The sequence below is a fragment of the Schistocerca serialis genome, chromosome 10, assembly GCF_023864345.2.
Source record: "Schistocerca serialis cubense isolate TAMUIC-IGC-003099 chromosome 10, iqSchSeri2.2, whole genome shotgun sequence".
Taxonomy (NCBI): Eukaryota; Metazoa; Arthropoda; class Insecta; order Orthoptera; family Acrididae; genus Schistocerca; species Schistocerca serialis.
Genome location: NC_064647.1, coordinates 223,268,194 through 223,295,269, shown reverse-complemented (window position 1 = coordinate 223,295,269; position 27,076 = coordinate 223,268,194). Strand labels below are relative to the sequence as shown.

Genomic DNA, 27,076 nt, shown 5'->3' with positions numbered 1-27,076 from the left:
TGCCACTATTTATGTTCCAGCCCTCGTATTTTGCTTTAAAATGGTGATGCATGCGGTAACTTCTTACGATTTTGTTGTAATATGGTGATGTATGGAGCAATTTGTTACAATTTTTCTGGGACATGGTGACGTATGAGATGATTTGTTATGGTTTGGTCGTAACATTTCGATGTATGGAGCACTTTTTTAGAATTTTGCTGTCACATGGCGACGTACATGTAGTCTACACTGCATTATCAGCAGAAGATGAAACAATGTGTACTGCAAGGTAATGTCAGTACCCCAAGATATGGTCACTATAAAGTTTAGGGGACTATGGCATCAGTTATAGGCATCCTAAGACGAGTTTTTGACCAATAATGCATACAGTTTAGACCTGAGAATAACATTGTTTACTCCGGCCCAAAGATAAACCTTTTCCTGTTGATAAGTGTAAGTATAAGTTAGATTAACAATAGTGCTACATGTATTTTGCAGTGTTATAGAACAAATCATTACGTATTTTGATGAATAATACAGACACCTTTGGTTTCTTTAATGTGTGGTATGAAGATCAAACTAGCTCATGGATATGTTCAAGTGCTACTTAAGCCCTTATTGAGATTAACAGTGCCACTATCCATGGCATATGGATTTTTAGTGCTACAGAACAGTAGCTTACAGCAGTAGTGAATGTGTGCCATGCGTGTTTTACATTCGAAATCTTTGTATATTTTGATAACTAATTTCTGATAAGTAATCTCATTTTGGTGTAAAGACAGAAGTGTGATTTGTAACAAGAACTCTGTAATTATACCTATGTACTACAATACACAAACTGTATGTGTTTTGTACTTACCTTTATGTATTTTGATAAATAATTCTATTTTGGTGCCAAGATAACATTTTCAAGATATCCAACGTCCCTATCTGTGAGGAAGCTTGTTCCATTATTGTCTTTGGCCATGTTGTATTGTGTTTACAATTATGTTTCATGTATTATGAAGTTATCCTTGCATATTATGAAACTATGTACTCGAAGTGCCACAATACATTAAACATTTCATCAAAACAGTTCTTTTAGTGTGGGTTATTGTTATAAAGAGTTTGAAAATGTGGCATCGGTGTATAGATCACATGTGGTACCTAAGCACTATTGTGTTCAAAATCAGAACGTAATTAAAGAACCTATATTATCTGGTTAGTATGTTTTTCTAGAGTAGAACATGATATGTTTTCTTCTTCCGCCATAAAATAGTACTTGGTGAGGTGAAACATTACTGAAAAACTTCTAAGAACATCAGGTGATGATAGTTCGATCAATGTACATGCAGTAAAATATAGTCTCAAGTAAGTCAATGATCGAAATGCCAGCACATTTTACATACCGGGTCAAATATTTTAGAGACTAACTCAAGCCTCTCTACAAAAAATGGGACACCACAGATGTCAGTAACTAAACAATTATATTTGCTGCTAGCCGTATTGCTAGTGTACCTGGTCGAATGACATTTCTAATTGTTTCAATTAATACTATAAATGATATTAATGCAGGTGGTGTTCCTTGTGGAACAAGGTGTGTAAATATGTGATTGGTATGATTAATTCATCCAAATAATATGAATCTTAATCATATAGGTAGAGCGATTGCAAATGTTAATGCTAAATGTCTTGTTCTAGTAAAGATGTAAGGGAATAATCCTATAAAATTATTAAATAGTATTATAATAAAAATAAAAATAAAGATAAATGTTGTTCCATTAAATGATTTTGGTCCCAGTAATGTTTTAAATTCATTATGTAAGGTTAAGTTTAGTTTATTTCAAATAATATTAATCCGTGATGGTGTAAGTCAAAACATTGATGGGATTAATAATAGTCCTAAAAATGTTCTAGTTCAATTTAATGATAAATTGAAGATGTTAGTTGATGGGTCAAATATTGAAAATAAGTTTGTTATCATTTTCAGTATCCTTTCTTACAGAATTTTCAAAAATTGTTCAGAAAGTAATGTACTCAAGAGTGGTTAGCCATCTCAACAGAAATGGGATACTTAGTAAATCACAGTTCGGATTTAAAAAATGCTGTTCTACTGAGACAGAAACGTACAATTTCACTGCCCACATAGTAGAGTCTTTAAATAATAAAATGTCACCAATAGCAATTTTCTGTGACTTATCCAAATATTTTGATTTTGCCAACCATGAGATTACGTTACAGAAATTACAATTCTATGGTATAAATGGAACAGCAAATGAGTGTTTTAAGTCATATCCAAAGAGCAGGAACCACAACGTTTCTTTATATGGCTTAAGTGATTTAAGGAAGTTTCCCACTTCATCTAACTGGAGTGAAATTATATTAGATGTGCCACACAGTTCGATCATAGGTCCCCATCTGTTCTTGATATACGTGAATGACCTCCCTTCTTATCTGAAACAAGAAACTAAACTGTCATTGTTTGCTGATGATTCATGCATCATTATGAATCCAGTAAAAGAAACTGCAAAAGGAAATGAAACAAATAATGTCTTTGGAAAAGTTATTAATTGGTTTTCTGTGAATAGGCTTGATCTGAACATCAAAAAAGATGACACATCCAATTTTCTTTTGCAAGGAGTACAGTTTCTTCAATAAATATAATATATCGACAGAAGTCAGTAGCCAGGGTAGAGCATACTAAGTTTTTTGGTGTACATATAGATGAGAGCCTTAAATGGAAAATTCATATTTTGGGTATCCTAAAACGACTAGGTTCAGCAACTTTTGCAATCAGAATAATTGCTAATTAGTAAGCTAACATATTTTGCATACTTTCACTCTGTGATGTCATATGGAATAATATTTTGGAGCAACTCAACATGTAGGCAAAAAGTATTGACTGCTCAGTAGAAAATGCATTGAATAATATATGGGGCTCATAGTTCTACATCTTCTAGGCATCTGTTTAAAAGATTAGGAATTCTTATAATAGCCTCACAGTACATTTAATCAGTAATGAAATTTGTTCTCAACAACTCGGACCAGTTTCAAAACAACATTGACATTCATGATTACAATACCATAAGAAAGAAAGATTTACACTGTCCTCTACTTAATCTACCTTTGACACAGAGAAAGGTAAAAATATGCTGCTGTAAAACTTATCGATAAGTTTCAAAAATAAATTGGAATCTTGTCTCTTTGACCACTCCTCCTATACCATAGATGAATTCTTGAACTGGAATAAATAAATCTATAGGTATAATATGCGCTCTTTGTTCCATTTATGGGAATGAGCTAGGTAATAAATATTTTAAGCTTAAAGGAAAGAAACTTCTTTCTTGTGTGCATTTCTTATGCACTTGACACATTATGCATCGTAACAGTGACTGTGAAATTGATCACTGGAACACTTAACATACTAACATGACAAACAGATTGCAAACTTGGCATAAATACTGTGTGCGTTATTGATGTAGTATTTGATACATACTTTAGGCATGCAAATACTGTTAGTTACACTCTTAACATTTTTGATGGACGTTTTAAATGTGAAAATATCATTTTGACTCTTGACATAGGCACAGTGTGTGTTTTTATCTTCTTTACTGCTAAATTATTCTTGGTCATGTTTATTTCTGTGCATAGTGCCATTTAGGCGTAAGACGAAAAGTCAGCAGCTTGTTTAGCATCTTATTTAAGTAGAGCACATGTGTTTTGTAGAGTTATACATACATGTACAGGTGGAAATTATGTGAGTTGGAGACTACATGTTTTCAGAGATATTTTAGACATAAAAGTTACACATTGTGTCTATGACATAAATATTGTGTTGCTGATGGATTCTTCACATATGTGTTAGATGCGGAATTACTGTAAGTTACGCCCTTTATGTATTTTAGATGTGGAAAAAACATTGTGAGACCTGACTGATGCATTCACTGTGTGTGTGTGTGTGTGTGTGTGTGTGTGTGTTGCTGTCATATATTTTGACATACATTTTAGATGTGGAATGAAAATTGTATCACTTGACATAAAAACTGTGTGCATGTGTGTGTGTAAGTGTGTGTGTGTGTGTGTGTGTGTGTGTGTGTGTGTGTGTGTGCGTGTGTGTGTGTGTGTGCATGCTCGTGTGTGCTTACACAATTTTGATAAATAATAGGTACAATTTGATATGAATATATTCAATTTGAGGGCTCCATACGCCTTACATCAAGTGTGGTACAACAGACTGAACTAAGTTTGTTGACAGATGGTGAGTAACCTTAAAGTTAGATCACTAGCGCCAAGATGAAGATGTATTGTCAATATCTTTACATTCTTTCTGATAATTAATCGAATGCTTTTGATCATGGGACAAAATTCAACTTGTTTGGATACTTCTGAGCATTGCATTAAAGCTGTTCCAATAAATTTTCAGCATGGTCCCATTGTACATAATACAGATGAAATTTACACATTTTAGATACATAATTTGGATGTTGAAATACTTAATATTAAGTAAAACACTTTACACATTTTCAGTAAATAAGTCTTATCGTTTGGGCACTTTTGAACAGGGTGCAAAATTCAGATCGTTTGTATACTTTTGAACGTAATGACTGGCAGAGAAGTTGTTGTTTTCTCCGCCTTAGATTTTCTTGTAATTTCCCATCAGCACAACTGAGCTAGTTCTGCATATTGCAATTTTTTGAAATTCCCGTCTCGCCACTTTGTGTTTTTTAATTACCTGCCGTGCCATATTGCAGTTTTATTGAATTTCCCATAATTCCACTAAGTATTTTTGAATTTCCTACTACTGCTATCTTATGTTTTTTGGCGATTTCAGTACCGGCTATTGGTGGTTGCTTGAGCTGTTGAACAACTTTGCCACAGCCATTCAACTGTTAGTGCTTGGTTAAATGGTCAAATGATATGAAGATTGGCTATGATCTATAATGGGTGATTCATGTTAATGAATATCATGGAACCAATGATATCTCACACAGATCCCGTGAAGTTCTTATGTTTACTCATCATAATTCAATTCTCCAGGCTGTAGTGTTTAATTACTTGTAAACTGTTTACAAGTGAGCTCTCTGATACTTTGTTTCCCTCCAGGTGACTCCTGTTACAGAGTTATTTTCTTCTTATGGTTGTAATAGATGAAGTGGGGGACTTGTCAAAGGAAAGGTTGACCAACATTGAAATTTATTCTGATTAGTAAGGCATTCTTCTTATTTCTTTGGTGTTTTGCCCATACGTGACATTTTAAAAACGCAGTAACGCTGTTGACTTGAAATAACTTTCATGTCAGGTACTCTATATTTGAGATGACCACTGACGACGGTGCTGTGCACAAATATGCATAGCATGCGATTTTTGATGTAGCAATGATGATGTATCCGTGCTTGTAACTTAGCTAACTACTATGTTTGCTTAACACTGCATCTGATGTCGTTGTAGTACGTTCATGTAGCTCTCTTACCTTAGTATGGTGCGTTGTTGTATTTTTAGATGCACTTGACAACGGGCAGTCCCGAAACTAGTGGTGGAAATAACATCCTTCTTCGAATAGTATGGGGTTGTTTGATGTGAGGGAGCATAAAGTTACCTGAGGACTTGTTTGTATGGAAGACAATGAAATGAAGTCATTGACGATGGTTATGAGGATATTGCGATTTTCCAGCTGCTAGAAGAAGAGCACTGAGCCATTAAATGAGTGATTGTGATTTGATGATGGGTGAAAGTAGGCCCATATTTGGTTAATTGAGATCAGTAAAAGAAAAGACATTGATAGCCTAATAATGTTAAACAAAATACATTACCTAATACTGATCATGATGAGATGTAACCCAGTACGAGTGGAAACATTATTTTACTTTCAAAATGTTAGGAGCTGCACTATGAATTGATTGTTTTGAAGTTGTAAGGCACATGAATTAGTTGAGATGAAGCGAGGCTAGCGAGAGTATTAGTGATCAGTATTGTGTTTGAAGACAGGGAAAAGGCAGAAGCTGGAGCACTGAGAAAATGTATAAATTGTAAAGGTTCCTTCCTCTGCCACTTAGATAAATGATCACCCACTGTGAGCCACCACTTAAAAATACCAACATGTAGATAGAAGACAAGTGAAGGTTTTCAATGTTTTAATGACTGCAGTATTGGGTAAATTGCTCGGACCAAGTTTGCTTCTTCGTTGAATATGAGATAGTTTACTGAAATTTCGAGTGTTTAATTATTAATTTGAAATGAAAAGTGATGATAGATATTCTCCAGACCTTGATTATTTTCCTGGTACTTATTTTCACAGTGATCTGAATTTTTATAAAAGCTGTACCAACCAGCAGTCGCACATGTCAAACTGCGTTCCTCCATTTACCAGCTGTATAAGAATTGGGTGTATTGAAATGATAATGCTATAATTTTGTATGTTTATGTGTAAGTAATAATTTTTTTTCTTTTTAGCTGTGTAGTTTGATTTCTATGGCTATCAAAATATAGATGATACATGTGTCACCTATGTGTGGTGTTGTGGTATAAATTATTTTGTTACTAAGAACACATTTTGTTGACATACGCAGCGAGTACTATGGTACTCTTCAATCGCTTGACACTCTCTTACAGGGGGTGACTTTTTTATGTATGCTCTGTGCTCAATGATTGTTTTCTTCCCGACAGGTCGAGGAATGACATCTGTTTACAGCTTGACCATTTAGCTATTTTTAGACATAATCACCATTCCTGTCGATGCATTTTTGTAGATGCTGTGGCAGTTTTTGTATGCCCATGTCATACCAGCTCGCCGCCATGCTATTCAGAAAGTTATGAACCTCTTCTTTCAGCTTGTCGTCGGAGCTGAATCGCTTTCCGGCCAAATATTCGTTTAACCTAGGGTGCAGGTGATAGTCACTGGGCGCCAAGTCAAGACTATAGGGTGTGTGGGAGGGCGTAGTCATGGAGAATGTGTACACCCTTGCTGAACATTCCTCTTCTCCGGTTCTGAATTCCCCGTTTGAGTTTTTTTCAGAGTCTCACAGTACCTTTCAGCTCTAAATGTGGTCCCAGAGATTCAGCTCCGACGACGAGGTGAAAGAAGAGGTCCATAACTTTCTGAACATCGTCTACAAAAAAGCATCGACAGAAATGGTGACTATGTCGAAAAATAGCTAAATGTTCAAGCCGTAAACAGATGTAAACCATTGTAGAAATAAACAGGTCTATGTAAAAAATAGGAGACCTTACTTTTGGGATTACTCTCGTAACCTTTAGTCGTTGGCTGACGGACTGTCATACGATTCGGTTTAGCATGGTCTTTGCATGCTACTGACTTATCATCTCCTGCACATCATTCAATGGCCCACCCAACGCCATTCTCCACATCCAAAATTGGCGGCATCTTCTGTCATAATAACCCCAACAGTCTCTGTGATGTGTCAGTGTGTACGATCAAGTGTGTGTTGAGTGTGCAAGTTAAGTATCCCTCTCTTTCTTAGAAAAACGTTTTGATGCAAGGGTGCTATATATTCGATATACGACTTTAAACTGAATTATAGCAAACAGTTTTTCCATCAAGTTATCGTATCTCAAACAATGATTTAAAATTATCAACGTAGTTTCCATAGTTTCATTCTTATCTTAAGGTTGTTCCTAGGTTATTTCAAGCACTGCCTTAAAATTAGCAGCAGTTTTTTCTTTCTTTAATATTTCCGACATATCTTCATTCTTCAAAAGATAAGAATGGCGCTTGCCAAGTTGCTGGAATGTCGTACACAACATAAAAACCTAAAAGGTTTCACACAATTTATTTTTAAATGGGAGAGGAAGGGACTAAGTGCGCCTGCTTTTCGAATCGAACCACTAACCAGCTCAAGCAAGTCAAGCTTTTACACTTTCTTCAACACACTACTGACTAATTGTCTCCGCTTCCCTGTACCTCTCATTTTGCAATGATATTAATTTCTCTGGACTCAGCATTTAAAATGAAAAACATCCACAGGTACAACTTCTTCAGACATGTGTAAAATGCACCCCTTACAGATAAAAAGAAAAAAAACTCCCCCTTCAGACCACGGGTGACCTACCGGGACCATCCGACCGCCGTGTCATCCGCCAAGGAGGATGCGGATAGGAGGGGCGTGGGGTCAGCACACCGCTCACCCTGTCGTTATGATGGTGTTCTTGACCGAATCCGCTACTATTCGGTCGAGTAGCCCCTCAATTGGCATCACGAGGCTGAGTGCACCCCGAAAAATGGCAACAGCGCATGGTGGCCAGATGGTCACCCATCCAATTGCCGTCCACGCCCAACAGCGCTTAACTTCGGTGGTCTCACGGAAACCAGTGTATCCACTGCGGCAAGACCATTGCTCCTTTCGGATAACATCAGTAAATTAAATTAAAAAAATACTTACGTACACTAAGGTGACAAACGTCATGCGGTAGAAATAAGCACATATACATTTGGCTGTAGTACAGCGTTCACGAGGTATAAAAGGACAGGGTACTGGCGGAGCTATCATGTGTACTAAGGCGATTCGTATCGTTTCCGACGTGATTAGGGCGCACGACGGTTATTAACAGACTTTGAAAGCCGAATGTCTTCACTTAACGATCTAGAGCAGCGGCGATCGCGTAGAGTTGTCACTGCTAACACACAACCAGGACTGCGTGACATAACCTCAGAAATCAATGTGAGATCTACGACAAATGGACCCGTTACGATAGCCTGGCGAAAACTGTTAATGGGCTATGGCAGTAGACGGCCGACTCACGTGCCTTTGGTAATAGCACGCTTCTCCTGGGCTTTTGGGTATATCAATTGGATCCTAGACTAGAAAACTGTGGCCTGGTCAGATTAATTCCTAGACGACTAGAAAACTGTGGCCTGGCCAGATGAGTCCCAATTTCAGTTGGTAAGAGCTGATGGTGGGATTACAATGTGGCGCAATTCGCACGAACCCATGAACACACGTTGTCAACAAGGCATTAGACAAGCTGGTGGTGCCCCCAAAATGGTGTGGGCTATGTTTGCATGGAATGAACTGGGTCCTCTAGTCCAACTGAACCCATCATTAACTGCAAATGGTCATGTTCGGCTACTTGGAGAACACTTACAGTCGTACTTGGACCTCATGTCCCCAAACAATGATGCACAATGTCACTGGGCCACAACTGTTCGCGATTGGTTTGAAGAACATTTTGGACAATTCGAGCCTATGATTTGGCCACCTAGATCGCCCGACACGAATCCCATTGAACATTTGTTGGACATAATTGAAACGTCAGTGCGTGCACAAAATCCTGCAGCGGTAGTACTCTCGCAAATATGGACTGCTATAGAGACAGTTGTTGTTGTTTTGGTCTTCAGTCCAGAAACTGGCTTGATTCAGCTCTCCAAGCTACTCTATTCTGTGCAACCATCATCCCTATGAATCTGCTTAGTGTATTCATCTCTTGGTCTCCCTACACGCTGCCGTCCAATACTAACTGGTGATCCTTTGATGCCTCAGAGCATGTCCTACCTACCGATCCTTTCATCTAGTCAAGTTGTGCCACAAATTCCTCTCCCCAATTCCGTTCAGCACTTCCTCATTAGTTACGTGATCCACCCCTTTCATCTTCAACATTCTTCTATAGCACCACATTTGGAAAGCTTCTATTCTCTTCTTGTCTAAACTATTTATCATCCATGTTTCATTTTCATGGCTGCACTCCATACAAATACTACCAGAAAAGACTTCCTCAGACGTAAAACTGTACTCGATGTTAAGGAACTTCTTTTCTTCAGGAACGCTTTCCTAGTCATTGCCAGTCAACATTTTATATTCTCTCAACGTCGACCATCATCAGCGGTTATTTTGCTTCCCAAATAGCAAAACTCATTTATTCCTTTAAGTGTCGCATTTCCTAATGTCATTCCCTCAGCATCGCCTGATTTAATTCAACTACATTCCATTATCCTCGATTTGCTTTTGTTGATGTTCATCTTATATCCTCCAATCAAGACACTGTTCAGTTCAACTGCTCTTCCAGGTCCTTTGCTCTCTCCAACAGAATTACAATGTCTTCGGCAGGCCTATGGCGGTATGGCTCAGTATTCCTGCGGGGACTTCAAACGACTTGTTGAGTCCATGCCAGGTCGTGTGGCTGCATTATATCGAGCAAAAGGAGGCCCGATACGGTGTTAGAAGGTATCCCATGATTTTTTTCATATCAGTGCAAGCAGGTACGCAAAGAATAATTTCGTTTCAAGTTGGATTTTCATGTCACACAACATTTATAAGAAACTGCCAGAAAAGGGTAATTTCTAGACAGTCGAAGACAGAATCTCAGGTTTCTCCATATACAGTGAGAGAAATCTGATGAGCCATGACTGGGCAATCAGTAATTCGCGGTTAACATTAAGTTCTTGTACTATCTTCGTCTTTGACATAGTCTAATATCACAAAATTTATCTTGTTTAATTTGTGAAGTGCACGTTAATAAGGTATATATGTGTAAATCTTTAACCTGTTGGGTAGAAGAAATAGAGACTTACATCTTATTTTCATATAGATATAATTTTATTTATTAATTATTTAATGTCATTGCAGAAATGAAGATCATATTAGAAAACAGGGAAGCAGTTTTACATGAATCACAGTAATTTTGTCAAACCAGCTAGCATCTACATTGATAATTTATGACAGGGTTTAGCACAACGAAGACAATCCTTGGAAAAAAAAAACACTCGTGGAGATTACAATGTGGATTCCGCAGCCGCGGCCTGTACATTGACTCTCTTTGCGAGATTTCTCTCGGCAGATGAACACAATTCTTGTCCTGGACCGATGACATCGGGGTTCCACCATGCTAATAGTCTCTCCCTGAGCAGAGGGAGAGTTGCATTGTTGCAAACGAATAAAACGAAAAGCAGTGGACCCTGTACCATCGTAGCAATGTGGACATAGTACACGTACTGCGCTATGCCTTGTGCCTGGTGGAAGCCAATTCTAACAATCGTGCCTATGCCACTTAAAGCGACAGTCTTAGCTGACATGTAAAGAATTAGTGTCTTTGAGCCAAACGCCTCTTTACTATAAATTTTGAGCTGCCGCATGGAATTACGAGTACGTCGGTACATGTATCCCACCAGTCCAAGACAAACTATATTGTAAGTTACTGACAGAGAAATTGCGACGATGAATATTACCCGACTGTGCAACAGGTAATATTCGCTCGTTCTTTCCAAAGCAATGGTTGCCACCAGTACTACGCTCCAGGGTATTAGCGAACACAACAGCTGACGGCGGAATACCTTCCTCGCTTCAGCACGATCTAGGTCGCTAGGAAGCCGGAGGTGACGAACGCATGCGTACATTTGGTAGCAGAATGAGTTGAGCCAGATACAGTTCAGAAGAGTTAGTGCGCTATCGATCTGCACCGTCGCTGATAAGTCGGGGACACCGGCCATACGGTACAAGACCTCAGAAAACAAGATCTGGACCATACCTGTTATCTGAAAGGACAAGAATATCTTTCCGGGCAAGTTACGTAAATTGGGAAGGTACACATACACTGCGGCAGTCAAAAATCGGAAGAGAATATTCACTGCTACAAACGTTATTTCTAAAGGTTCTAAGCCCTCGATTTTAAAATCCCTGTACTTCAAGGTGCCACTGTTTAGATTGTCTTTGTAGCTCAGTATTCTGTTTGTCGGCTTGTCTTTGTTCCGTATTTTATACGTACAATATGGTGAGTAAAATCCACGGTGGTCCATGAGGGAGCTACATGCCTCGAGATAACTTGTGGAAGCAAAATCGCGACACTTCAGCAGGAGAATAGATCTGCAAACAGAGCAGACGGCGTCGGTTGCGTTGAGTTGCGGACAGGGTTGGTCGTCAGGACCACCGAAAACGCAGCGGGCATCGCGCACAGACTGAATCATACTGAAGGGGACATCCTGGCAAATGCTGACCGAGTTGACAGTCATCCAGGCGAAGAGGCAGAGGTTGACGTTGGCCCTCTGCGTGTAGGCCAGGTAGCTGGTGACGGGTATGTGGGGCGACCCCTGTGACAGGTCGTGCCACAGCTGCACACGGCACTGCTTGCGCCACTTAGTGGTTTCCGGAGGCAGGTCTTCCAGTGGGCACGTGGGGTGTTCCAGGGCGTTGGCCAACAGCTGCATGCAACCAGTGTCCACGGACAGCGTAGCGTTGCTTTTGTCCTCCAGCTGCCACTCCTCGCCTGCAAGATCAATGACAGCAGTTGGGTGGTGGTTGTCGTCGTATGCTGAATGTGCCACAAATGCGGGCAACTTTCCACCATAAACGGTTATCGTATTATGGATGTCACTACCAAACAATCCCATATATGAGTATCTCAACAAAGCACGTCATTCTTACACTGCCAGCTGGTGTGAACTGAATAAGTGTTCTTCAGTATTCTCAGACACTTACGTTGATTATATGAAGCTGGTATCTGTTCCCGAAAGAACATTTACCACTGATAACCGTGCAGCTTCTCTAGAATAAAATGGTAATTAAATCGAAACCCTTAGCTGTCGATAGGTGTTGTTGATATACATCAATGGGGACACCTGAAGATATGTGCTCCGACCAGGAGTCAAACCCAGGATGTCCTGCTTACATTGCAGATGCTCTATCCGTTTGAGCCACCGAGGGCACAGAGGATAGTGCGAATGCAGGGACGTATCCCTTGCACGCTTCCCGTGAGACCCATATTCCCAACTGTCCACAACCTACATTCGTAGTGTTCCTAATATGAGGGGTCACTCCAAAAGAAATGCACACTACTTTTTTTTAAATCCATCTTTTATTCTACGTGTCTGAAAGTTTCACAGTGTGTAGATACATTCTTTAGGAACAATATTTTCATTTCTCTACGTAATTTACATCCCTCTCAACTGCCTTACGTCATCTTGGAACCAGCGCCTATATACCTGCACGGTAAAATTCTGGACCAACCTGTTGGAGCCACTGTTTGACAGCGTGCACAAGGGAGTCATCATCTTCAAACCTTGTTCTACGAAGAGAGTCTTTCAGTTTCCCAAAGAGATGATAGTCACATGGAGCCAGGTCAGGACTGTAGGGCGGGTGTTTCAGTGTTGTCCACCCGAGGTTTGTGATCGCTTCCATGGTTTTTTGACTGATATGTGGCCGTGCATTGTCGTGTAACAGCAAAACATACTGCTTTTGCAGATGTGGTCGAACACGACTCAGTCGAGCTTGCAGTTTCTGCTGTGTCGTCACATGCATCAGAATTTATGGTGGTTCCTCTTTGCATCATGTCCACAAGCAAGAGTCCTTCGGAATCGAAAAACACCGTAGCCAAAATTTTCTAGAAGAAGGTGTCGTTTTAAATTTATTTTTCATGGGTGAATTTACATCATGCGACTCCAATGATTGCCTCTTGGTCTCTGGTGAAAAATGAGGGAGCCATTTTTCATCACCTGTCACCATTCTTCCAAGAAATTCATCACCACCACTCTCGTACTATTCCAAAAGTTCGCTACATAGCGTTTTTCTTGTTTCTTTGTGAGCCACTGTCAACATCCTGGGAACCCACGTGGCACAAATCTTTTTTAACGGCAGCACTTTCAGTATTGTGCAAACACTTCCTTCCCTTATCCCAACGTAGCGTGACAATTCGTTCACTGTGATGCGTCTGTCAGCAGTCACCAATTCGTTAACTCTCTGCACATTGTCTGGAGTGTGTGCAGTACGAGGCCTGCCGCTGCGAGGACAATCCTCAATGTTGCCGCGCCTGCTTTCATCACGTAACCTGCTTGCCCACCGACTAACTGTACTGCGATCGACAGCAGCATCTCCGTACACCTTTTTCAACCTTTTGTGGATGTTTCCCACTGTCTCGTTTTCACAGCACAGGAGTTCTATGGCAGTACGTCGCTTCTGACGAACATCAAGTGTAGCAGCCATCTTGAAGACATGCTGTGACGGCGCCACTCACGGGAACAGGTTGAACCAAGTTTGAAAACAAGCGGGAAGGATGTATCTACACACTGTAAAACTTTCACACATGCAGAATGAAAACTGTATTTTTACAAAAATAGTGTGCATTTCTTTTGGAGTGACCCTCGTAGATATTTGCCCATCCAGTGGTATCTGTTCTTTCGGGAACAGATACCATCTTCATACAGTTAAAGGCTACCTGGCCATTTACCTCCTTCTGTGCGAATGCGCACACTTTGCCCGAACTCTTACGGGACTCGTCAGCTTAGGCTGGCGCGAGTAATGAGTGAATGGGCAAATACCTATTAGGAACACTATGAATGTAGGTTGTGAACTATTGGGACTGGGGGTCTCACAGGAAGCGTGCAAGGGATAAGTACCTGCAGTCGCACTATCCCCTGTGCCCTCGGTGGCTCAGATGGACAGAGCGTCTTCCATGTAAGCCGGAGATCACGGGTTCGAATGCTGGTCGGGCCACACATTTTCAGCTCTCCTCATTGATGTATATCAACAACACCCGTCGGCAGCTAAGGGTTTCGATTTATTTGTCATTTCACTTAGGTTGAAGTTGTTGTTTGTCGTATTTTGTTACTATCCTGAAACTTTCTATGCTGGCAGTGAAAAGGTGACCAGTATTAAATTAATTTTAATTACGGTATGAGTGTATAAATGTAGACTAAAGAATCAACTTGCTTAAAATAATGAAGGGTAATCATTCAATCACTAGAAAGAAGGAAACTCATCGTCCACATACTATGAGCTATAATTTTGCACCGCCATTTTTGCTCCATTCTTCACAGCTGCAACTGCTAGTTTCAACAATCAATTCTAATTACGCTGCAGTCCTCTTCTAAACTTTACAGGACTTATTAATTCGTACTCTTTCAATATTAATATTTGTTAACATGTCATTTAATGTTTGGAATAAATCATAATTAATTATTTATGTTTTGTAGTAATAAGCAACATCTGTTGTTACGTAAATCACCTCAAAAACTGTACCTGATAAGAAAATAACAAGCACAATTGGTGCACGTTCATATTCAAATACTATCACAGAAAAGCTTGCAGAAACTCTTGAACTGATAAGGGCTGTCGAAATCACGTGTTGTTGTTGTTGTGGTCTTCAGTCCAGAGACTGGTTTGATGCAGCTCTCCATGCTACTCTATCCTGTGGAAGCTTCTTCATCTCCCAGTACCAACCGCAACCTACATCCTTCTGAATCTGTTTAGTGTATTCATCTCTTGGTCTCCCTCTACGATTTTTACCCTCCACGCTTCCCTCCAATACTGAATTGGTCATCCCTTGAAGTCTCAGAATATGTCCTACCAACCGATCCCTTCTTCTAGTCATGTTGTGTCACAATCTCCTCTTCTCTCCAATTCTATTCAGTACCTCCACATTGGTTTTGTGATCTACCCATCGAACCTTCAGCATTCTTCTGTAGCACCACATTTTGAAAGCTTCTATTCTCTTATTGTCTAAACTATTTATCGTCCACGTTTCACTTCCATACATGGCTACACTAAATACAAATATTTTCAGAAAAGGCTTCCTGACACTTAAATCTATACTCGATGTTAACAAATTTCTCTTCTTCAGAAACGCTTTCCTTGCCATTGCCAGTCACATTTTATATTCTCCCTATTTCGACCATCATCAGTTATTCTGCTCCCCAAATAGCAAAACTCATTTACTCCTTTAAGTGTCCCATTTCCTAATGTAATTCCCTCAGCATCACCAGATTTAATTTGACTACATTCCATTATCCTCGTTTTCCTTTTGTTGATGTTCATCTTATATCCTCCTTTCAAGACACTGTTCAGTTCAACTGCTCTTCCAGGTCCTTTGCTGTCTCTGACAGAATTACAATGTCATCGGCCAACCTCAATGTTTTTATTTCTTCTCCATGGATTTTAATTCCTACTCCGAATTTTTCTTTTGTTTCCTTTACTGCTTGCTCAATATACAGATTGAATAAAGTCGGGGATAGGCTACAACCCTGTCTCACTCCCTTCCCAACCACTGCTTCCCTTTCATGCCCCTCGACCCTTTTAACTGCCATCTGATTTCTGTACAAATTGTAAATAGCCTTTCGCTCAATGTATTTGACCCCTGACATATTCAGATTTGGAAGAGAGTATTCCAGTCAACATTGTCAAAAGCTTTCTGTAAGTCTACAAATGCTAGAAACGTAGGTTTGCCTTTTCCTAATCTATTTTCTAAGATAAGTCGTATGGTCAGTATTGCCTCACGTGTTCCAACATTTCTACGGAATCCAAACTGATCTTCCCCAAGGTCGACTTCTACCAGTCTTTCCATTCATCTGTAAAGAATTCGTGTTAGTATTTAGCAGCTGTGGCTTATTAAACTGATAGTTCAGTAATTTTCACATCTGTCAACACCTGCTTTCTTTGGTATTGGAATTATTATATTCTTCGTGAAGTCTGAGGGTATTTCGCCTGTCTCATACATCTTCTTCACTAAATGGTAGAGTTCTGTTACTCCAGAATCCCATAGGGAGTTGTAAATGCACAGAGTGGTCTAATAGGGCACAGGTTAAATTATAAATTATTCGTAAAAGCGCTGCACACCAAAAAGTATGGTCGCCCTACAGTGTCCTCAGTACAAGATGAGCTTGCGTTTTTACACCACACTGAAGCTGTCAGCCATTTCGCATTTCCTATCGATATATGATTCGAGGTCCATTCTTAAGAACTACGAGGGTTGGAACTTTAATAGAGGCAAATATTTATTTACAACATACACAAAGCAGACACATGTTTCGAAGTTTTCCTGTCCTTGTGTATAACCCGTTGCCAGCAATGTGGAAGTCGTAGGGCACATGCAGTAGCGTCAGATGTGTTGATACACCGAGTGGAGCGGTCTACTCCATGACGAATCTCTGTGAAAGTTCTGAAACGAATGCCATAAAGAGGTTCCTTCATCTCAGGAATCAAGCCCCATCGATCGACCAAATCAGTCGCAAGCTGTGCCACACGAGACCGGACATTCTCCTGCAAAATGATGGGCGGATCTGTGCAGAAAGTGTAGCCGCTTCTTTGTCTAAGCTGTTCATTTTTGAAACACAGCCTGCAATCCACCACAGTCCCAGGACTTAAGCCCTTGTGATTTCAACTTGATTCCTAACATGAAGGAAGCACTACTTGGCAATCGTTTCAGATCTGTTACAGAGATTCGGGAAATAGACCGCTCCTCTCGATCTATCAACACAACTGGCGCTGCTAAAACTATCCTACAAGTTCCACATCACTGACAACTGGTTACACACAATTCTGGTGACTACTCTGAAGGACCGTAAAGCTTTGAAACATTTAACAAGTTTGTTTGTGTGTACATCCTGCGTAGAAAGCATATAAATACTTATTTTGTAAATAAAACTGCCTTTTCCTGCTGCTAGTTACTTTATTTACCCCATACGCGTTTCGCCTTCTCCTGTTCTAAGGCGTCTTCAGTGGGATCTATGACGACACAGTTTTGTAAGTTTTAGATAGATTATTAAACAGTTCACTACGTGATTTTTTTGTAAAAAATGTAATTACGATTTGCTGATCTGCGTTTCCTCACATCTGGTCTGAAGGTCGCACTACCACTTTTATCACTGCCATATAATCACATTTTTGTGTTCTCGCCTTCCACACACTGTTCAAAGTGTTTCTCACTCTAGTTTGTGGTGGACTATTGTTCTTTTGCCACTCGATACAACTATTTCGTCGCACACTGTTTTTCACAATGTAAATATTGCAACTCCATTACGTGTTTCATCTTCTTTGGTATGTTTACCTATTTGTTGTTAACCTAACGAAGTATATGTTCGAGACTGACTTCTATTTACGATGTTTATACCGTGTGTGTGTGTATGAATGAGAGAGACTTTATAAGTCACATACAGTCGCTGAGTGCATCCACTTTCAGAATGGAAGGTAACCTGAGAATTGAGGTAATTACTTCAACGGCAAGGGATCGTGGCAGGAAGAGAAAACTCTCAATTAAAGCCGGAAAATTTCGACTGAGAAAATAAATGACCATCAAGAGAGACGGCAGAAACAGAAGTAACAAATGAAACTGGCAAAAGTGATCAGAGCGGTTCTAGGCGCTTCAGTCTGGAACCGCACTACCGCTACGGTCGCAGGTTCGAATCTTGCCTCGGGCATGGATGTGTGTGGTGTCCTTAGGTTAGTTAGTTTTAAGTAGTTCTAAATTCTAGGGGACTGATGACCTCAGATGTTAAGTCCCATAGTGCTCGGAGCCATTTGAACCATTTGAAAAGAGGTCAGAGCAATTAACAACCCAGAAGTGACATCATATAGCGATGTCGATTTTAAAATAGTACTAGGTGACGAAACCAAAGTCAGTATTGTGTCATCAGGGACTGGAAGTCGATCAGGCTGGCACAGATACAAAAGTGCATGATCTAAACAAATGTTAATAGGGGTGATTATTTGTCAACTACGATGAATTATACCTTAGCGATGCCGGTTTAAAAATGGTACTCGATGACGAAACCAGAGTCACTATTGTGTCGTCAGCAACTCGCTATAGACCAGGTTGGCTAAAGAAACAAAGGTGTGTGATCTAAAAATTGTTAATAGGGATGATTATTTATCAGCTACGGTGAACTATACCTCGGTGCGGTTGCAAGTATCGAGAAAAACAGATCGTAAGTTAATGTATTGGGTAAGTCCTATATGAGCTGGAAGTGACCTGCTGCAGAAGATGAACTTTGATATGACGTTGGAAATGCAGTAGAAGGGATTTCTGAGTCCAAGGAACTATAAACACATGGACTTTGACTGATTCTGGATTGCCAAAATAATTTTTAAAAGCCATATAAGGCAACTGCATCAATACATTAAACGATTACACGTATGAGAAAAAAAACCACGCACCACGAAGGAATTATCCGAATGGGACAGAAATCAGTAGATGTGATATACATGTAAAGATCAGGAAAATTGGGCTATTTATTCAAGAGCAATAGCTTCACAAATTGAGCAAATCAATAACAATCTTTGGTCCTTATGTAAGCATTTATTCGTCTTGGCACTGCACTAAGTGTTAGAGTTGTTGGACTGCTCCTGAGGGATATCGTGCCAAATTTTGTCTGATTGGCGCGTTAGATCGTCAAAATCCCGTGATGGTTGGAGGGGCCTGTTGTTGTGGCTGTTTTGTTGATGGAGAATTCGTGTTTTGGGTCTTGAACGTAGTAACCCAAGAGTGTTATTTTATTGTGATAGATCCTAGTGTATATCCAAGGAATATTCGCTTGTCCCTTTAGCGATAATACGCCCTAGCGTTTTTTAGATATAGACCACGAGCACTGAATGTACCACATAGCGCTCACGTATTGTTGTTGATCGTGTCGAGTGACCACTCAACCTAGGGACTGTAATGGGACGGCTAATGCCAAAACCTGCAGAACGTGTGAACTCTGAACAAATGTAAAATTGTGTGGTTAAAAGTGATGGTGGCACCTAGCTCCTTTTTTCCTTCTTTTTTGTTTTGTTTTTTAGTGCTGTCCGTCAGTGGTATTGTAAATTTTTTGCTTGTACTCGTACGCTACTCCGATTTCGGTTCTACGGCTAATATTTGAAACAAAGAGGAAAGGCGTTAAGTATATAGTAGTTGGAAAAAGTCTTCCTAAGGGAGGCAAAGATAATCAACATTTTCCATATAATTATAACTGCGATGAAGTTGTCATAAAGAGATTAATGAAGTTACGACTGTCTAGTTGTCTAGAGGAAAACTGTTATTCTTAATTGAAACTAAATGAGAAGCATACTTCGGATGTTCTATTCGAATAATTCGTTTATTACAAAAAGTTCTCTTAAACGGGAAGATACACAAAAGTGTAAAAAGTTACTTTTTTTTCATCGCAACAGAAAAACAGAAGAAAGCCAGTAAAGGTGGTAAATTACATCGGTGGTCTTAGTTGTAACGTAATCGTGATACAGTATCAAACAGATACAACAGAAGATAGTAGTTTTCGCTGGATCTAACTTTCTTTACGTAACAAGTTTACTTAAGTAAATTTATTTTTGGAACTTTCACACGACCGTAGAGCGAAAAGGTTTATTTTCAGTATAGAATCCATTATTAAATTTAAAGGAAATTAGCCTATGTAGACAGCACGATTTATTTATGAAAGTATACGATAGATAATTCACAATGCAATCAGCTTTAAATGGTTATAAGGTTTGTATATCGGTGCAATTAATTCCATCGAGCTAGAGTTCATGTTACCCACACGTTTCTCTAACGCGACCGCTTCCGTATACATTTTCCCATACTTTGAAATTCACGCATACTTATGAGAATTACTTATGAATTAGGGAATCCCTTATGATAGCAATACAGTCAGATGCGTCAACTTTAGCAGTGCTTATACGTATATTATTTCAGTTAGAAGCTACGCTGAAGAGCCAAATAAACTGGTGCACATGCCTAATATTGGGTAGCACACCCACGTGAATGCAGAAGTGCAGCAGCACGACGCGGAAGGACTCGACTAATGTCTGCAGTAGTGCTCGAAGGAACTGACACCATGAATCCTGCAGAGCTGTCCCTAAATCCGTAAGAGTACGAGGGGGTGGTGATCTCTTCTTATCAGCTTCCCAGAAATGCTGAATAATGTTCACGCGTGGGGAATTTGGTGGCCAGCGGAAGTGCTTAGACTCAGAAGTGTTCTTGGAGACACTGTGTAGCAATTCGGGTTATGTGGGGTGTCGCAGTGCCCTGCTGGAATTGCCCAAGTCTGTCGGAATGCACAATGGACATGAATGGATGCAGATGATCAGACAGGATGCTTATGTACGTGTCACCTGTCAGAGTCGAATCTAAACGTATCAGGGGTCCCATATCACTCCAACTGCACACGCCCCACACCACTACAAAGCCTACACCAGCTTGAATTCATGAGGCTGTCTCCATGCCTGTACACGTGCATCCGCTCGATACAATTTGAAATGAGACTCGCCCGACCAGGCAACATGTTTACACTCATCAACAGTCCAATATCGTTGTTGACGGTCCCAGGCTAGGAGTAAAGCTTTGTGTCGTGTATCCATCAAGGTTACAAGAGTGGGCCTTCGGCTCCTAAAGTCCATATCGATGATGATTCGCTGAATGGTTCACACACTGACACTTGTTGATGGTGAAGCATCGAAATTTACAGCAATTTGCGAAAGGGTTGCACTTCCGTCATGTTTAACGGTTCTTTTCAGTCGTCGTTGGTCCCGTCCTTGGAGGATCTTTTTCCGGCCGCAGCGAAGTCCGAGATTTGATGTTTTACCGGATTCCTGATATTCAAGTTGTGGTGCTGGCAGAAGAGCCAACACCATGTTAGTAGTTGAGGCCGAAATGCACGCGTTTTAGCTCACGCAGGCTGGCGTGAGGAGGGAAGAACTATACTGACGTGAGGTCTGGAACATGACGAGGAATTAGAATTCAGAAAGCGGACGTAATTAGTTTGATACTTAACCTTAATCCATTAATGATGAACGTCGCTCTTGACGGTACATGAGTCACAATATTATCTGTTCAGAAGACATAGTAACTGAATATGGCGCCTTGCTAGGTCGTAGCAAATGACGTAGCTGAAGGCTATGCTAAACTGTCGTCTCTGCAAATGAGAGCGTCTGTATACAGTGAACCATCGCTAACAAAGTCGGCTGTACAACTGGGGCGGGTGCTAGGGAGTCTCTCTAGACTAGACCTGCCGTGTGGCGGTGCTCGGTCTGCAATCACTGATAGTGGCGACACGCGGGTCCGACGTATACTAACGGACCGCGGCCGATTTAAAGGCTACCACCTAGCAAGTGTGGTGTCTGGCGGTGACACCACACAAGTCACACTCGTGAAATGGTCATACTAGAAAATCCACAGGTCGTCGCTACCTCGGAGATGACGTGTGCTGTCGCTCGTGCGCCGACTACAACACTACGTTCAGACTCACTTAAATTTTGATAACCTACCACCGCTCTAACAACTGCGCCAGACACTTGTTGTCTTTTATAGGCGTTGCCGACCGCAGCACCGTACTCTGCCTGTTTACATATCTCTGTAATTGAATACACATGCCTAGACCAGTTTCTTTAGCTTTTCTAAGTATTTTCAAGTACCTGGTTGCACAGAGCTAAATGTAGTATATCATAAATCGTGACTGATTACTGAGGCAGCCTAGTACACTGTGTTTCGGTGGAAAGGCCCTCTTTCTCAACTCCATGCAGTCACATGAGAGTCGTTGAGAACGATCCGCACTTGTTAACACATATCCACACAGATATTTCTCAGATTTACTGTAGTTCAGAGTAATGACATTTATATCAAAAATATTGGCAAGTTGTCTTACGCAATTAGCTGTCTACATCTACATGGTTACTCCGCAAGCCACAGTACGGTGCGATGCGTAAGGACGCTTTACCGCAGCTAGTCGTTCTACTCGCAAACAGAAGGAGGAAAAAACGACTATGTATGTGCCTCCGTATCAGGCCTAATTTCTCATATCTTGTCTCCGTGGTCCCTACGCGAAATGTATGCTGACGGCAGTGGGATCGTTGCGCAGTCAGTTACAAGCGTCGGTTCTACAAACTATTCAATTAGAGGCCGAAATGTCGAAACATTATTAATTAAATGTTAAATTAGAGATCGAAATTTTATTCATTAAATAAAAATGGAATCTATGGGATATATTATATACAGTTCATGTATGAGAAATTTACAAAACAACACTAATTAGAAGAAGCCGTTTGTATATAGGACACAAAAAAAAACTATCTACACAAAATTTTAGTGCGCTTAGAAGAGATAGAAACACTTCCTTGTATGACATAATTGTCACAGGTGGACCATTTGCTTGATAGATGTCCATGAAGAATTATTCCAGGGGTAGTCAACATTTTCACCTACTGGCCACTTTCGTATCTCTGTTACCAGTAACATTTTCTAGCCACCCACCTGTTCCATAGTAACGATTACATATGAATTAGGAAAATAACTCTACTTCGTAAAATTTATAAAGCAGAGTTACAGGAACTTAAAGCATATAAAATAACTAATTACCAAATACACAATGCGATCAAAAGTATCCGGACACCAGGCTGAAAATGAATTACAAGTTCGTGGTGCCCTCCATCGGTAATGCTGGAATTCAGTATGGTGTTAGCCCACCCTTAGTCTTAATGATAGCTTCCGCTCTCGCAGGCATACGTTCAATCAGGTGCTGCAAGGTTTCTTGGGGAATGACAACCATTCTTCACGGAATGCTACACTGAGGAGAGGTATCGATGTCCTTCGGTGAGGCCTGGCACGAAGTCGGCGCCGGCCTGTGCGGCCGTGCTGTTCCAGGCGCTTCAGTCTGGAACCGCGCGACCGCTACGGTCGCAGGTCCGAATCCTGCCTCGGGCATGGATGTGTGTGATGTCCTTAGGTCAGTTAGGTTTAAGTAGTTATACGTTCTAGGGGGCTGATGTCCTCAGATGTTAAGTCGCATAGTGCTCAGAGCCATTTGAACCATTTCACCTCCCACCTAACGGTCATAGTACTTGCAGTGGGCCCTGATGCAGTTTGGAATTTTTATGTGATGGTCGGGATAGATGTCTGCCTATTACACGTGACGACCCTCTTCAACTGTCGGCAGTCTCTGTCAGTCAACAGACGAGGTCGGCCTATACACTTTCCACTCACTACCATATCGGAAACAGCGGACCTAGGGATGTTTAGGGGTGTGGAAATATCGCGTACAGACGTATGACACAAGTGACACCCAATCACCTGACCACGTTCAAAGTCCGTGTGTTCTGCGGAGCGCCCCGTTCTGCTCTCTCACGATGTCTAATGATTACTGATGTCGCTGATATGGAGTACCTGACAGCAGGTTGAAGCACAATGCACCTAATATGATAAACCTTTTTTTTTGGGGATGTCCGGATTCTTTTGATCACACAGTGTACTTCATGTCAAAGTTTTATGAAAAGTTAATTTTATTTACTTTCCTTTTTTTTTAAAGTTGTGTTAAGGTCTTATGGGATCAAACTGCTAAGATCATCGGTCCCTAAGCTTACACACTACTTAATCGAACTTAAACTAACTTATGCTGAGGACGACACACACACCCTTGCCCGAGGGAGGAGAACCTCCGACGGGGGGAGCCTCGCGCATCATGACAAGACGCCATAAACCACGCGGCTACCGGTCGCACCAAAAGTTAATTAAAATATTTTTAAAATCCTTCCTGCCTACCGTCCATAATGAAACCTGGAACACTTGGTCGTGGGCAGTGGAGATCGGGTTGACAACCACTGAAGCACTAATGATGTTCACAGATGGTGTTCATAATGCTGTGTGATGAAAATAGTTTTATAGATGCTGCCGAACTCCTATGGATTTGTTTTGGTAGGGGTAGATAAAGCATTTGGAATACAAGACTGGAATAAGCATTCCAGAAGAGATGGTTACTAGTTTGGCTGAGGCTACAACCATTATGCATGGAGCACGTGGTTGTTCTGAGTATGTTAGACAGTCGTTGGTAAAACCTTCATGGACCCCTAGCCGTCAAACGGTGCAACTGCGACATTTTTGTCACATAGAAAAAGTGTTTCTTTGCTAATATAAAAACACTAAAATTTTGTGAGTTGTGAATATGCTCATATTAATACCTCTGCTTGCAGAACGCCTTATACAGTAGGTACTGGGAGATGAAGAAACTTACGCAGGATAGAGTAGCATGGAGAGCTGCATCAAACCAGTCTCTGGGCTGAAGACCACAACAACAACAACAACAACAACGACATAAAGCTACAATTTTTTTTTCCTGGCCTGTCGGTAGGTGGCACGCTCAGTTTGCCACGACCGGGGATTTATCTGCGTGTGCAGCTGACGCATGTGTTTTTCTGGGGGTTGTCTGTCTGGGACGCAGACTCTCTGGATCTGAGCCTGAGCTCGCTGTGGTGGAGTCGGCATGAATCGAACCCTGTCAGCATGAGTGGGCTGTGTGCGACAACTTCGCTGGCTGGCCTCAGCCAATAACGTAATGCAATTTTGTAAACGTCTCTATGGGAACGCCTCACTGTTGACACAGCTGTGTAGACGTCTTCTGTTTTCTCAAGCAGCCAATGGCGCTTCGCAGCTGAAAGCTGGCAACGGGCGGTAGAGCTGCCAGCTATTCCCTTACACTGTCTCACCTACAGCTGTGGAGGTCTGCTCGCCACATATGGATGGCGGATGTTTACTTTGAAAAGCGTGTCTGCAGTTACTGGAGAGTCGCCACTTCCCAAACACTATGGAGTTTGGCTAGGCCTGTTTCCTGCTACCTCGGTTGGTGGTCGTGGCAAAAATAAACAGGGCGTTATTTCTTGAGAGCGTTATCAAAGTGTCCACCACGGTTCGTGAAAACCCCTGTGTTTTGCTATTGAGCTGGCCGTTGTGACCGAGCGGTTCTAGGCGCTTCAGTCTGGAACCGCGCTGCTGCTACGGTCGCAGGTTCGAATCCCGCCTCGGGCATGATGTGTAAGATGTCCTTAGGTTAGTTAGGTTTACGTAGTTCTAAGTCCAGGGGACTGACGACCTTAGATGTTAAGTCCCATAGTGCTTAGAGCCGTTTGAACCATTTCAGTTTTGCTATTGGGTTCCCTTAGCGCTCTTTCCATAAGATAGCCTAGTTTATACTGCTGCTTGCTATTTGTTGAAACCCTTTAAGTTGATCAGCATCGCAGTAATACGAAGTTAGCCAGGCAGTATAGTGGTTGGCACATTGTACTATATAATTGGATTTGAGCACTATGGGACTTAACATCTGAGTTCATCAGTCCCCTAGAACTTGGAACTACTTAAACTCAACTAACCTAAGCACATCACAGACATCCATGTCCGAGGCAGGATTCGATCCTGAGACCGCAGCGGTCGCGCGGTTCCAGACTGAAGCGCCTAGAACCACTCGGCCTCAAGGGTCGGCGCAAATTGTACTCTCATTCAAATCCACAACGAACATCCCGGCTTAGCTTCTCCAAATCACTCCAGGCAACTGCCGGGTTGGTTCCCTTGAAAGGACACGGCCGATTTGTCTCCACATCTTGACACAGCTCAACCTCTGGTTCTAATGATCGCGATGTCGACGAGGCATTAAAACCTAATCTTCTTCTTTCCAGTAATAAGAACATTGCTGAGTTAGAAATAAACTCAGTAATAATTGGGACAGAATTTTGTGTATTTCCGTTTGTGAGAGATTTGCGTAAATGGTGTGTGTATTGTCTAGGTTTGCGCATCTTTAATATTTGTCATTATCAGTTAACACTGAGTGCTAATCATATGCTTTACACTTAGTTAACAAACAGTCCCGAAATAGTGATATGCAGACATACAGATTTAGTGAATTCAGTGTTCCTGGATACACAGTACCAAAAGTGTGCCAAGAATACCGAATTTCAGACATTGCCCTTCACCACAGACGACGCAATGGTCAACTACCTTCACTTAACGACCGAGAGCAGCGGCGTTTGCGTAGAGTTGTCAGTGCTAACAGACAAGCAACACACAGAAATCATTGTGGTACTTACGACGAACGGTCCGTTAGAGCAGTGCGGCGAAATATGGCGGTAATGGTCTATGGCAGCAGACGACCGACGCGAGTACTTTTTCTAAGGGCACGACATCGCTTTCAGCTCCTCTCCTGGTCTTTTGACCATATAAGTTCGATCCTAGTCGACTGTAAAACCGTGACCTGGTCAGATGAGTGCCGATTTCAGTACATAAGAGCTGGAGTTCGAGGCTGGCGCTGACCAAACAATGCAGTGGACACATGTTGCCAACAAACTAAAAAAACTAAAGTAAACTCCGTCAGAACAGGCCTTGGAAGACCCAACGGTACCGACCGGCTGCCGTGTCGTCATCAGCTCACAGGCGTCACTGGATGCGAATATGGAGGGGCATCTGGTCAGCACACCGCTCTCTCAGCCATATGTCAGTTTACGAGACCGGAGCCGCTACTTCTCAATCAAGTAGCTCTTCAGTTTGCCTCACAAGGGCTGAGTGCACCCCACTCGCAGACCGGTTGGTCACCCGTCCAAGTGCTAGCCCAGCCCGACAGCGCTTAACTTTGGTGATCTGACGGGAACCGGTGTTACCGCTGCGGCAATCCGATATGTTA

At 41.3% G+C, this 27,076-nt stretch overlaps 1 protein-coding gene across 14 annotated transcripts in view; it reads right to left on the bottom strand.

Moving 5' to 3' along the window:
* Positions 1–27,076, bottom strand: part of LOC126424792 (uncharacterized) — a 322,429-nt gene that overhangs the window by 230,695 nt on the left and 64,658 nt on the right. For 2 of the 14 annotated variants that reach the window (XM_050087576.1, XM_050087568.1), the window contains exon 7: positions 11,963–12,168. The exons of 9 other annotated variants lie outside the window; for them this stretch is intronic. In XM_050087576.1, coding sequence (XP_049943533.1) covers positions 11,963–12,168 — 206 coding nt within the window. Of the gene's footprint in view, positions 1–11,149; positions 12,169–27,076 lie in introns of all 14 variants that reach the window. 3 more of the 14 variants (XM_050087575.1, XM_050087579.1, XM_050087578.1) reach the window with 3 other exon arrangements.